We start from the raw sequence: 14,012 nt of genomic DNA on the forward strand, positions 1-14,012 counted from the left end.
CAGGCTCTTGGTTTATTCCCATGCATTCACATGGATTCACACGGCATCCACACTACTGTCCCACTGTGAGCAAATATTTTGGATCAATGGGACAGAAGTGCTTTTAAAAACATAATACATACTTTATCAAGCATAACACTAAAATCAGTTCTTTATCATAGGGGAGAACCCTAACAATAATACAATAGTGACATCAGTCCATATTCTCTTTGATTTTTCTTAGATGAACTGTCCATATCTCACCTCATCACAGGTTCTTTTAGCAGTGCACATATAGTACTGCCAGAAGTCCCTGGGAAATATGGCTTCCTTGAATTCAAGAGGATGACACCTACAGACTGGGCAATTAATGTCATGTTATCAAGGATATTCGAAGGCACTCTTGTTTTTTTAAACTCTCATAGTTAAGCACTTGGGAATTTGCTATCCATCTTATTAAAAAAATGTATAATTAGGTTTGTCTATTCTTTAGTTTTTTTAAGTTTATTGCTTTTAATTTTGAAGTTCATTGCTTTGATACAACTACAAACTACTAATCTACCAAATAATTTCATAAATAAGATAAAACAGGTCCAGCCTCTTGGAGCCCTATCAGGGCAGAGGAACAAGATCACATCACAGAGTTGATTTGGCTGGACTCGAAGGCTGATTGTTATTGCAGGGGGAACTCCTGTCGGCTTAAGAGCAATACTGAAGGGTTCAGCCTCAAAGAAATTGTCTGTTTTAGCCCTCAGCCAGTAAAGTGGACCAGAATCATTCAGGACAGACCTCCCAGAGGAAAAGGGAAACAGAAGAAAAGCTGAAAAAAATAAATGTCATAGAAACATACAATGGCATAAGTATTTACAAACAGGAAAGTTTATGGTGGATCTGTTTTGAGCTCCCCTTTCACTGTCAGAAGAACAAATGGATTTGCTGACTTATCAGAAGCTTTTAACCGAAAGGTTAACTATGGAATTCAGAGGGCAGTTGCAAGATGTCACAGACACTGCCATGGCTTTTTCTTATCTAAAAACCAAGCCAGAGATGCAACACAAACTGGAACTAAGAAATGAGCTGTTACACTATGTCCTTACTTGCTTCAGTTTAAGATCTATTTGGGCTGTGACCAAGCTCAGCACCTTTAACTTAAGACAGTTGCGCATGCCTGCATTTCTGGATGAAAGCTCTGTGGTAAGCAAAAATCTGCAGAAGAAATATATCCAACTAAAAGTACTAAACATTCATGTTAATGCCTGCAGGACGTCTCTTCTTTATCAAGCCTCAGAACTCCCAGTCCTCGAGAGCCACAAACAGGTCTGGTTTTCAGCATATCTATAATAAATATGCATGAGATATATTGGCATGCAGTGTCTCCACTGTGGATATCTTGAAAACCAGACTTGTTGGCGGCACTGGAGGACCAGAGTTGCCTACGACCAGACTAGTCTTTTGGTCCTTTGGTGCGTGCTCATTGCTTGGTAGTGAAGACAAAAGGAAAATCTCAATGGAATTCCAGATGACCTTCATTTGCAAGTGGTGTCCCTTAGCTGTGACTGCTACATTCATTTCATCAGGTTAACTATTTAATTGAAACTGAATGACAATCTAGAAGGAAAGAGTTGTCTGAAGTATAAGTATGAAACAGCACTAGATTAAAAAATAAAACATGCATAGGAAGTTAACTGCAAAATATAAATGTATCCCCAACTAGTCTCAGATCATCATAATCTAATGGAATCAAGTTCCTAGGAGGTAATTTTATAACAGCCTGCATAAATCTGTGAACTGTTATACACCTAAGTTACACCAATTTTTAAAACAAACTTACATAAACTTTGCTTTCAAAATTATCCCCGAAATCTACCCACAGAAAATTACACCTACTACTTTATGGCAGGAAAGTTTTTGGCAAAATTTACATGCTTAGATTTTCAAACCCCGGTGCGTGCAAAAGCCTGGGGTTTACGCATGTGGCCGGACCTTACGTGCGCCGGGCCAATAATTTTCAAATGGCCCGGTCACGCGCGTAAACCCCCAGGACCCGTGTAAGTTCCGGGGCTTGAAAAAGGGGCAGTCTAGGGGGTGGGGCAGAGCGGTCCGGGGGCAGAGTGGGGCTACAGGCGCCCGGCACAGCGGCCATTTGCTGCTGTGCTGGGGGATCGCATGCCGGCACCCTGCCAGCGTGCGCAACTTGCTCCTGCTCCGAGGCAGGAGCAAAAGGTGAGATATTAAAAATCGGGCTAGTTAGGATAGGGATAGGGGGAGGGCAGGATAGGGGAAGGGGAAGGGAGGTTAGGCTAGGGGGTTGGGAAGGCCCCGATGCGTCTCTGCACGTAATTGCTTAACTCTATCACCCCTTGCGCACGCCGACTTGGCATTTTATAAGTTTTGAAAATCTACCCCATATTTTTCAAAATCTAAAAGTGCATACATAAATGCAAACCCCACCCAGACTCTACCCTCGGAAAGCCTCTTCCAGGTGTGCTTAAAATTATGCACCTACAAGGCTGTATTTCTAATCCATAATATTTGTATATTTTTTCTTGAAATTATGAAAATGTTCCTCCTAACCTGAGGACTTGTTTTGTAATAGGCCAGATAAGAACATAAGAACATAAGAATATGCCATACTGGGTCAGACCAAGGGTCCATCAAGCCCAGCATCCTGTTTCCAACAGTGGCCAACCCAGGTCACAAGAACCTGGCAAGTACCCAAACACTAAGTCTAGTCCATGTTACCGTTGCTAATAATAGCGGTGGTTATTATAAGTCAACTTAATTAATAGCAGGTAATGGACTTCTCCTCCAAGAACTTATCCAATCCTTTTTTAAACACAGCTATACTAACTGCACTAACCACATCCTCTGGCAACAAATTCCAGAGTTTAATTGTGCGTTGAGTAAAAAAGAACTTTCTCCGATTAGTTTTAAATGTGCCACATGCTAAGTTCATGGAGTGCCCCCTAGTCTTTCTATTATCCGAAAGAGTAAAAAACCGATTCACGTCTACCCATTCTAGACCTCTCATGATTTTAAACACCTCTGTCATATCCCCCCTCAGCCGTCTCTTCTCCAAGCTGAAAAGTCCTAACCTCTTTAGTCTTTCCTCATAGTGGAGATGTTCCATTCCCTTTATCATTTTGGTAGCTGATTGTGTTTCTTATTACTTTTTTTTTTGTTCTAATCTCTGTGCCTTGTCAAATTTTCATGTCAAGATTTGTCTTGAGATATTTTGTGAAATTTAATAAAGTATAAATAAAAAAACCCAAAAAACAAGGCTGTATGGGTCAGATTTTCGAACCTACGCTCGGGCGTAGATTTGTGCGTGCAACTCGGCACGCACAAATCTACGCCTGATTTTATAACATGTGCGCACAGCCGTGCGCATGTTATAAAATCCGGAGTCGGCGCGTGCAACGGGGAGCACACTTGTGCACCTTGCGCGCGCCAAGCCCTAGGGGAGCCCCGATGGCGTTCCCCGTTCCCTGCGAGGCCATTCCGCTCAGGTTTATGATCCTCAGGAAGCATTTTCAGTTTTGCGCTCTACCGTTCAGTCTAGCAACGGCTCTGAGGACTTTCACCAAGGACTTTCAACAAGGTGGTAGCGGCAGCCCTCAGGATGGAGGACGTGCTGGTTCATCCATATCTGGATGACTGGCTCATCAGAGCAAAATCGGAGGTCCTTTGCAGACAGACAGTGGAAGTGGTCTTGCACTGCTTGAGATCCTTGGGCTGGGTAGTGAATCTGTCCAAGGACCACCTTTCTCCTTTGCAGGATCTGGAGTTCTTGGGCACGTGCTTCAATACTCGTGTGGGGAAGGTTTTTTTCTCAGAGGAGCGGATTGTCAAGCTGCAGGCACAAGTTGGGAACATGTTGAAGGCCTGAGTGCCCAGAGTCTGGGATTACTTGCAGATCCTCAGTTCTATGGCCTCGACCTTGGAGCTGGTCCCGTGGATGTTTGCTCATATGAGACCTCTACAGAAAGCATTGCTATCCCGATGGGATCTGATTTCAGAGCAGTTCCATCTTCCACTACCGCTTACAGAGTCCGCCAGGTCCAGTCTTTTGTGATGGCTTGGCTGGGATCATCTGTGCTGCGGGGTGAACCTCGAGGTGCCTCAGTGGATGATGGTGATGTCCGATGCCAGTCTCTCTAGTTGGGGGCCTGTGTATTAGTCCCAGTCAGTGCAGGGCCAGTGGTTGACAGAGGAAGCGTCTTGGTCCATCAATCACTTAGAAACAAGAGTGGTGCGGTTGGCTCTGCAGGAGTTTCTTCCTCTTTTATGCAACCGGGCAGTCAGAGTCCTGTCAGATAACGAGATGACTGTGGCCTACATAAACAGCCAGGGAGGTACTAAGAATCAAGCGGTTGTGCAGGAAGCAGAGATGCTGATGTTCTGGGCGGAGAGGAATCTGGCCTTGATAGCGGCCTCGCACACAGTGGGGGTCGACAATGCCCAGGCTGATTTCCTGAGCCGGCAGCGATTGGATCCTGGAGAATGGAAGCTATCGGAGCAAGCAATGACCCTCATTTCTCGCAGTTGGGGCAAGTCTCATATGGATCTGATGGCAACCCAGAGGAATGCCAAGGCGCTATGTTTCTTCAGTTGCAGAAGAGAGCATGGAGTGGAAGGGGACAATGCCTTGGTGCTTTCTTGGCCGCACGACGTTATGATCTACGTGTTTCCTCTGTAGCCTGTGGCGGGCAAGGTTGAACGGAGAATAGAGGCCCACCCAGGAAAGGTGATTCTCGTAGCTCCAGAGTGGCCCTGAAGGCCTTGGTTTGTGGATCTGGTCAATCTAGCAGTGGATGGCCCCCTGGGGCTGGGCCATCTACCACATTTCTATGGCAGGGTGGCAGGGCCCTATATTCTCAGATCAAGCGGATCGCTTTTGTCTAGCGGCTTGGCTTTTCAAAGGAGGCAGTTAAGGAAGAAAGGTTATCCAGAAGATGTTATTTCAACTCTGTTGAAGGCTCGCAAGGCCTCCACTTCTTTGGCGTATGTCTGGGTTTGGGGAGTCTTCGAGTCTTGATCCTCGGAGAGCTTCAGTGGCGCAGATTCTAGCCTTTTTGCAGAGAGGTCTAATGAAAGGTTTGTCCTTTAGTTCCCTGAAAATACAGGTATTGGGCCTGGGCTGCTTATGGGGCAAGGTTCATGGAGCAACTCTCGCAGCACATCTGGATGTGGTATGTTTCCTCTGAGGGGCTAAGCATTTGCAGCCCCCTGTCCATAAGGTGTGCCCTTTTTAGAGCCTTAACCTGGTTCTTAAGGGCATGTGTGAAGCACCATTTGAGCCTCTTAATAGGGCCACCATAAAGGATCCGACTCTGAAGGTAGTTTTCTTGGTGGTGATTTGTTCAGCCAGAAGGGTATCTGAACTTCAAGCCCTGTAATGCAGGGAACCTTTTTTGTGGATTTCGGTTCCGTCTTTCCTGCTTGTTGTGACCGTCGCTGCCCAACGTCTCCACTACGCCCACCTTACTGCTTTGGCGACTCCCTCTTTGCCTGTTGGAAGTTTGGATGCCACGTCGTCCTCTTGCCGTCCTCCTCCAGCGTCCCCGGATGGCTAGAAGCTGCACACCTCCATGTTTCTTCGGAGCCTAAGGGCGCACGCGCGGCCTGGCCCCGACTGAAGTACTAGCAGTGGTGCGAACCTCAGGGGTGTCCCCCTGAGGTGACGTCATCCGCACCGGATATTTAAGGTCTCTGAAATCGCTAACTAATCGAGTTAGCAAGAGATGGGTTACTCTACCTAAGCTACTCTGCCTCAACGGACTTACCAGGGGTACCCGCTCCTCGGGGGCCTCGCTTTCTCTTTTGCTTTGCAGATCAGTCTGGAACCGGTACTCGCTCCTCGAGGGCCCTCGTTCCCGGACTTGCTACTGAATACCACTTCTGCCAGGAAGTCCTCGCTGCCTACAACATCAGTGAGTTACCTTCCCTCTCTCAGAGCGTTCCCTGGAACCAAGTACTCACTCCTCGAGGGCCTACTCTTTCCAGGTCCTGGGCTACTTCCAAGGAACTATTTTGTGAGTGTTACCATCAAGGTTCTGTTCCTGAACTCTGCATACCCTGCCTACTCACTATATTCAGTTTCTCTACAGCTCAGTTATCCAGGATCACTGTTCCAGTATCTGAGGGACTACAGCCCAGCCGGGCGTTCCAGCTCACTACTGCCACCTCTGGTGGTTCCATATACTGTCTAATAAAAGAACTAGTGTGTGTCTGTCTCCATACTCTGAGCCTGACCGGTAGTCCCTCTCAGGATCTTCCCCCGGGGGCGTGGTCATCTGCTACCGGCCCAAGGATCCACCCACAACTACCTCAAACACCAACACTGCTGAAGGTCATTTCAGCGTTCCATTTAAGTCAGTCCGTGGAACTTCTGGCCTTTACCAATTTGGAAATTGATACGCCTCATGCAAAGGAGTTAAGTCGTCTGGATGTCAGAAGGGCTTTATTGTGGTACCTAGAGGTTACCAACAGTTTCAGATTGTCGTATCACCTTTTTGTGCTATGGATTGGTTCAAAAAAGGGTCAGAAAGTATCAAAGGCCATGATATTGCGTTGGTTGAAGGAGGCTATTGGTTCTGCATACATCTGTCGCAGTTGACCTGTCCCGGAGGAGTTAAGGGCTCATTTTACCCATTTGCAGATGGCCTCCTAGGCAGAGTGCCAACTGGGAGATTTGTAGGGTGGCAACTTGGAAGTCTTTACATACCTTTGTCAGACACTAACGACTAGACATGCAGTCTCCAAACGTTGGCAATTTTGGTGAAAGTGTTCTTCGAGCAGGACTCTCACAGTCCCACCCCAGTTAGGGAAGCTTTGGTACATCCCAGGAGTCTGGACTGATCTGGGTACGTACAGGGAAAGGAAAATTGGTTCTTTCCTGCTAATTTTCATTCCTGTAGTACCACAGATCAGTCCAGAGTCCCACCCGGTGGTGGAGAAGAGGTTTGGAGAGTCTGCTCGATCTATCTACTCTAATAATTCTGAGGAATTCTGAAGAATGGCACAGGTTTCTCATTAGTCCTTTCAAGAAGTATTCCAAATTTAATTATAGTTCTTAATTATAAATTTCCTTTGTCCTCTGCTCGTTCTGGGGAATATAGTAGAGTTGATTTGACAGAAGCTTTGTTAAATATTTTATGCTTGGGTACTGATTAATACTGAGATGCAGGTGGCACACCAGGTTAAGAGGCAGTGCCTACGAAACTTTCTCTGTCTCCATCTGCTGGAAGGGAGGCAAATCCCAGGAGTCTGGACTGATCTGTGGTACTACAGGAACGAAAATTAGCAGCTAAGAACCAATTTTCCTGTATTACTGCGATAGTGCTCTTCACACGATATGCATTATTTAATGTGTGTTAGAGCACTACTTGCGGCTTGATGCATCTCCCAGTAAGTTACTTAAATGGCCAGCTTTGAATATTGAGCTCAGAAGTGTCGAAGGTAGAAGGATATAGTGAAAAGAAATGTTAGAATGAAGGAAGTTGTCTAGAACAGTGTCCTTAATGCCCCTTTTCTCATCTATCTACATATCATAGTGCAAACATAAAATAAGGAATCTGAAGAGAGATTTTTAAATGTAATACTTAACACAGAAGAGAAAGACCAGCTTATTTTCAGACTAATGAAAATTTCTATAATGTGAACCTGCATGTGAATTCGAAGTTCAGAATCTTTGCTAAAGCACTTTCACTTTGCTCTGTCCATTAGTCTGACTTGCACTCACCTTACTTCTAGCTTTATTTTCCCTTAGACAATGCTCCACACAAACCATCAGACCAAGAAAAATTCAGATGCTGATAAGAATATCATAGGGAAAACATTCTGAATATGAAGGAAAACAATGTTTATGTTTGAGAGGGCCCTAACCTGCCATGCCACCATCTGGGCATCTACTGGACTCTATCATCAGGATTAGCAGATAAAGAAATTTGTCATCTTAAAAATTCTCTTTGAAGATTTATTTTGATTAAGTCATCATGAATTCTGTTTCACTACTTAGATTCACACACGCACACAAGGTGAATGATAGAAAAGACCGGGCGGTTCAATTTTTATTGAACACCTGACACCTTAAAAACAAGCAATTAAGCCTCTTTGATGATTTATGTTATTTTGGTTCCCTGCTCCTTTTGCATTTGATTGATGTGGGTTACCTAGTTGGCTCTGTTTATGTCTGCAACAGAGAAAAAACAGCTAACTGTGATCTTCAGTCAGCACTCCACAACATTATCTGCAGTTAACTCTGCTGTAATATCTGATTTTATTTATTCTCTGTTCTATTCTAATCATTGCTTAAAATAAACCTACTATCAGAAAGACCTGGAACTGCGATGTACTGAGTCAGAGTGTGTTCGGTCAGACTCCAGAACATGCACCCCGGGGTGACTTCCTCCTTATGCCTGCTATTCAATTTCCTTGGGACCTCCTCTCCTCCATAACACCTATAGGCGCCAACATTTTTAATCCAACCCTGAACTGCTGGCTTGCTCTTCCCAATTTGTGACAGGTACATCTGTTTTCTTGAGATAAAGTAATGGTAACTGTCAAGCATACTCCAAAATCGATACTAGGATTTTCTAGAGTTTAAGTGAAAATCAGCTTCTTGACCTTTTTGGCTAAAATTAAATGTAAAGAACGTAAAGTCTGAGTTGTAATCCAGGGATGCTCTCTTCTTGGCTGGGATTGAGAAGCTGTATAACATGGGGTGAATGTCCTGCTACCCAACCTCATTGGGCACATGAAACTACTTTAACCAAGGTCAAAAATGGAAAGATTAAGCCTTCTGTTAAAAAAAAAATCTGTCAAAGGGTAATCAGCTCCATGAAGGTACAAAGGAAAAGAAGGGAGATCCTTTTAAAAGTATTCTATTTTTTGAGCTGGTACAGTGGCGTAGCCAGAATTGATTTTTTGGGTGGGCACAAGGTTAACATGGGTGGGCTGTAGGCATGCAGGTCTACTAGTTGTTTTTTTACTGATAAATAATGCCAAATTATGCAGCATAGCATTCACATCTACGCCTAAGTATGAGGTTTACTTAATGATACAAACATAATTCACAGTGATTTGTGGTACTTTAGCCTTCTTATTATTACGATTTTATACACGGCTCCTACCTGTCCATAAATTTTGAGAGAGCGGTTGTGTTGCTTATATTTAAATTGCTAACATCTCAAAATATAGATATATATTTTTACCTTTGTTGTCTGATCTTTGTATTTTTCTAATCAGTTGGTCCTGGTCTCTTTTTCCCATTTTTTCCCTTATAGCTCATTTCCTAATTCCTTTTCAGTGTCTTTCTTCTATTACTGTCTTCTTCCCTTCCACACACACACACACACACATACACGCTTTCTCTCACAGACTCCCTCTCACACACTCAAGCTCTCACTCTCATATGCTCTCCCCCCCCCCCCCAAGCTCACATTCAAGTTCTCACTTTCTCACCCCTCCCCAGGCTTATATTCTTATGCACACACAGACGCACATCCAGGCACCCATTCTCACCCACACACATAAACCCAGACTCCCATTCTCACCCACAAACCCATGCTCCCAGTCTCACCCACACATATTCAAGCTCCCATTCTCATCCATACATATACACATTTAAGGTACTATTCTCACCCACACATACACACATTCAAGCACCCATTCTTATCCACATATTCAAGCTTCCATTCTCACCCACCCACACAAACCCAGGCTCTCATTCTCCCCCATATATACACACATTCAAGCTCCCATTATCACCCACCCACAAACCCAGGCTCCCATTCTCAACCACACATACACACATTCGAGCTCCCATTCACCCACATATTCAAGCTTCCATTCTCACCCACATACACACCCAGGCTCTAGTTTTCACCCACACACACTCCCATTCTCATCCACACATACACATTCAAGCACGTGCACAGCTTCCGCTTTCTCCCCCAGAGCAGGAAGATCAGCTGCCTCTCCTGCTGCCACCGGACTCCTGCTATCTTCGGGCGTCCGAACTTCCTGTCGGGGGGGGGGGGGTAGCGGAAGCGCAGCGCACAACGTCCGCTTCCTCCCTCCCCCCCCCCAAGCAGGAAGATCGGCGGGCAGTACGGCCCGACGCCCGAAGATAGCAGGAGGCCGGTGGCAGCAGGAGAGGCAGCTGATCTTCCTGCTTTGTGGGGAGAAAGCGGAAGCTGTGTGCGGCGCTTCCGCTCCCCCAAACAGGAAATTCGGCAGGCCGTTTGTTCCGAAGATAGCAGGAGGCCGGTGGCAGCAGGAGAGGCAGCTGATCTTCCTGCATTGGGGGGAGGAAGCGGAAGCTGCGAGCGGCGCTTCCGCTCTCCCCCCCGAACAGGAAGACCGGTTGGCCATACGGCCTCAGCAGCGCTTCCCCATGTGTGCCGTGATGGCGCGCGAGGCGTGGGTTCTCTTGTTCGCTGTCGCGGGGATGGGATCCCGCGACAGCCTTGCAGTTCCGGTGCCAGTTGGGTGGGCCTGGGTCTAAGTTGGGTGGGCACCTGCCCACCCAGGCCCACCCGTGGCTACGCCACTGAGCTGGTATAAGTGCATGTGACCTAATGCAGACAAAAATTACTACTTTTCATAGCTAAGGGATGGCAAACATGAAACTAATGGTGGTCTTGTATTTCCACGGCACTACTCCCACCTTGCTGGAAACATGCTCTTCTTCCTCCCAGCAGAAATGAATTAAATGTTTCAAATGGGGGGAAAAGAAGTTACTGTTATAATATGCTGAATGAATGAAAATGTAAGTGCATTACTGTTCAGTCTTTTCAGTTGTTTGCACAGTCCATTGGCACTGGGAACACCCATTTTAACATGTCCATATTTCATCAGAAAATTCCAGCATTAAAGGGATAATTTTGAGCAAGTCTTGAAAGCATTTATATGGTGTTGGCCTTCAGATAGGCAAGCAGTTACCTTTGCCGTATGGATCTGAGCACTTGATGTGCTCCTTCTCCTTGATAAAGCCACGTATGTTGACTATTGCGTACCAGATCACTCATCTTCACATTCTGGCTCCCCATGTATTTATGGAAGTCTCTAATGTTCAAGCGTTTGAATTCTTCCAAGCTCAATACACCTATGGGAAGACAAAAGTAAAAACCTTCTTTAACAATTCTGTATTAATAGATGCATGGTCAAGAAATTGTACTTACACTTATCATACTTCCAACTCAAAATCTGGCGGCTCCAGGGCATAAGCTATTATTAAATTTGACCTCTACAGAACATTCTGTTTATGGTTTTCAATTATGGGGGTAATTTTAATAATGCCCATCAGGCTTGCAGTCCCCTGGGTACATTTTCTTTACAGGACTGAAAGCTAACTTTCAATGGGAACTCCTCACAGAATTTCAATTTGAAAATTCAGGCCAGTGAGGAATGTGATTTCTTTGTAGCTCTGAAGCGGATGCAAAATACACCCTCCTGGAAGAGGTGGGTGAGGATGAAAACAGTAAATTAATTCAAAAGGGCATGAGATAAACACTGCAGATCCTTAGAGGCTGGAGGTTGGAAATGACGAAAAGGGTGCATCGGGGGAACCTGCATGGAGCAGCAGTTACTATCCCTAACAGAAGGCATGGGGGTAACCTTTATGAAGCGGCAATTACTACCCTTAACTGAAGATATGTGCTACAGTTGTAGACCCCTGTGCAATGGTGTAGTTGACTCAACCACACAGGCGAACCCATGGAGCCTGCACTGACCACTGGCGGAAATGCCTGGGTGGGACTATCAGGAGCTTCACCTAATCCAGCCGTTGTATCTACAGGTTCAGCCCTTGGTGTGCCCAGCTGGCAGAACTTAGGTGAGTCCTAGGGGCAAGAGGGAATGGCAAGGTCCAAGTAAAGCTCAAGGTAGGCAGCAAGAAGGAAGTCCAGGGCACAAATCAAGGTCGGGACAGAATTTGAAGACAGAATCTGAGAGGCAAATCAGGGTCTGGGCAGGCAGCAGGCAAATAGTAGTCAGGTCCAAAGCCAGGGGTCAGGTCCAAGAAGTGGTCTGCTGAGTCCAGGACCAAGCCAAGGTCAACCAAGAAGTCCATCTGCAGAAGCAGGAAGGGCTAGGAGAGGAACCAGGGGCAGGACACCCAAGAAGACATGAGACAGAGGAAGGAGCAGACACCAGACAACCAAGGAGCTGGAATATAGGAGCAGGGGCAAGAAGCAGGAAGCACAAAGCAGGACCAAGAACAAGCACCACACACTGAGAAACAGGTTCCTCAGGAGACCTGTTGCCAATGCACTGGCTGGTTGCAAGAGAATTCCCCGCGCCCAGTTACTCTCCCTGTTGAAATGTACTTTCCAAACTTGCAGTTATTATGTGAACCGGTATGATGTCCCCACTAATACCGGTATATAAAAGTTCCTAAATAAATAAATAAATATAAACCTGGAGGATGTGACATCATCAGACAGTGCCACAGGATATAATTGTGATGGAGAAGGTACAAAGAAGGGCGACCAAAATGATAAGGGAAATGGAACAGCTCCCCTATGAAGAAAGACTAAAGAGGTTAGGACTTTTCAGCTTGGAGAAGAGACAGCTGAGGGGGGATATGATAGAGATGTTTAAAATCATGAGAGGTCTAGAATGGGTAGATGTGAATCGGTTATTTAGTCTTTCAGACAACAGAAAGACTAGGGGGCACTCCATGAAGTTAGCATGTGGCACATTTAAAACTAATCGGAGAAAGTTCTTTTTTACTCAACGCACAATTAAACTCTGGAATTTGTTGCCAGAGGATGTGGTTAGTGCAGCTAATTAGTATAGCTGTGTTTAAAAAAGGACTGGATAAGTTCCTGGAGGAGAAGTCCATTACCTGTGTTATGAACTGCTGCCCGCGGGTCCCCCCGCAAGCAGACTCACTCACCGTGCCGCTGCCTTCTTCACCTGACGCGGCAGGACGCCGCCGTCGGGCCTCCAGCAGGGCTGGAGCCGCGATCTTGCCTGCCCCACGCAGCCTGGAGGCCGCCCCGGATTATCATCTCCTCCGCGGTCAGAGCCGCGGCCTTCCTGCTTCTCCCTGTGGGGCTGGGACTGCCCCCGATGCCATTACCTTCTTCGCGGCACTAGGCTGCAAGCCCCGGTTCCATCCGGCGGCTGGAGCTGCCCCTGAGGCTCCTCGCAGCGGCTGGAGCCGCTGCCGATGTCAGGGCCTACTCCTCAGGCCCTGCCTGCGTCTCTATGCGATGACACTGTGCAGGCCGCTGTCCACGGTCCTGTACAGCTCTGCTCCTGCTTGCTTCTTAGGCGCCGGCCCGCACCTCTCTGCCAGATTTAAAGGGCCAGACACAGGAAGTGTGCTGGCCCTACCTTTAAGTGGACTTCCTGCTTCAGCCCTATAAAGGGCTGCTCCGTCAGTCTGTTTGTTGTCTTGCATCGGAGTGTGCTGCCAGAGTCTTGTAAGGTCTTCTGTTCTTCGTGGAGCTCCTCGTCTCGTCTGCTTCGTACCACGTCTTCGTGTCATGATGTCTTGCCTGAGGTCCCGGTCTATGACCTGATGTCTCGTCATGATGTTCCACTTCCTGATGTTCCTGCCTGTCTGGATATTCTTCCCTGCATCTTCGTCTGGTGCTCCTGAGCCTTCTGTTCCTGTAGAGCTGTGGTTCTCGGATGGTGTATGCCCGAGATTGGTGCAGAATGCAGGTGGGATTGGTCCCTGTCCTCCGGAGTCTCTGTTCCCGCCAACCATAGAGGGAGCTCCGGGTGACACCGGCTTCGTCATTGGAGTTCCTCCGTGCCTGGGTATTCCTGCGCTGTCCCGTTCTCCTCGTGGTCCGTGACCAGCCTCTTGGGGCTGTGTAGGGGGCGCAGTGGGACAGGGTGGTCCGCGACTCAGTCCCGCGGGTGGCCTGAGTAGGGCGCCCTGAGAGACAGTACAAAGGTCCTTCCACCCAGCTGTTGTCAAGTACCAAGTGTCTTTGTCAGTGATGCCGTCGCATCAGCCAAGTTTCTTCATCAGTGATGCCGTCGCATCAACCAAGTGTCTTCGTCAAAGA

General features: G+C 46.8%; 1 protein-coding gene across 2 annotated transcripts in view; it reads right to left on the reverse strand.

Moving 5' to 3' along the window:
* Positions 1-14,012, reverse strand: part of P4HTM (prolyl 4-hydroxylase, transmembrane) — a 104,492-nt gene that overhangs the window by 59,899 nt on the left and 30,581 nt on the right. For both annotated transcript variants that reach the window (XM_029601267.1, XM_029601268.1), the window contains exon 5: positions 10,927-11,089. In XM_029601267.1, the coding sequence (XP_029457127.1) occupies positions 10,927-11,089 (163 nt within the window). The remainder of the gene's footprint in view (positions 1-10,926; positions 11,090-14,012) is intronic.

Source organism: Rhinatrema bivittatum, chromosome 4 (assembly GCF_901001135.1).
Source record: "Rhinatrema bivittatum chromosome 4, aRhiBiv1.1, whole genome shotgun sequence".
Taxonomy (NCBI): domain Eukaryota; kingdom Metazoa; phylum Chordata; class Amphibia; order Gymnophiona; family Rhinatrematidae; genus Rhinatrema; species Rhinatrema bivittatum.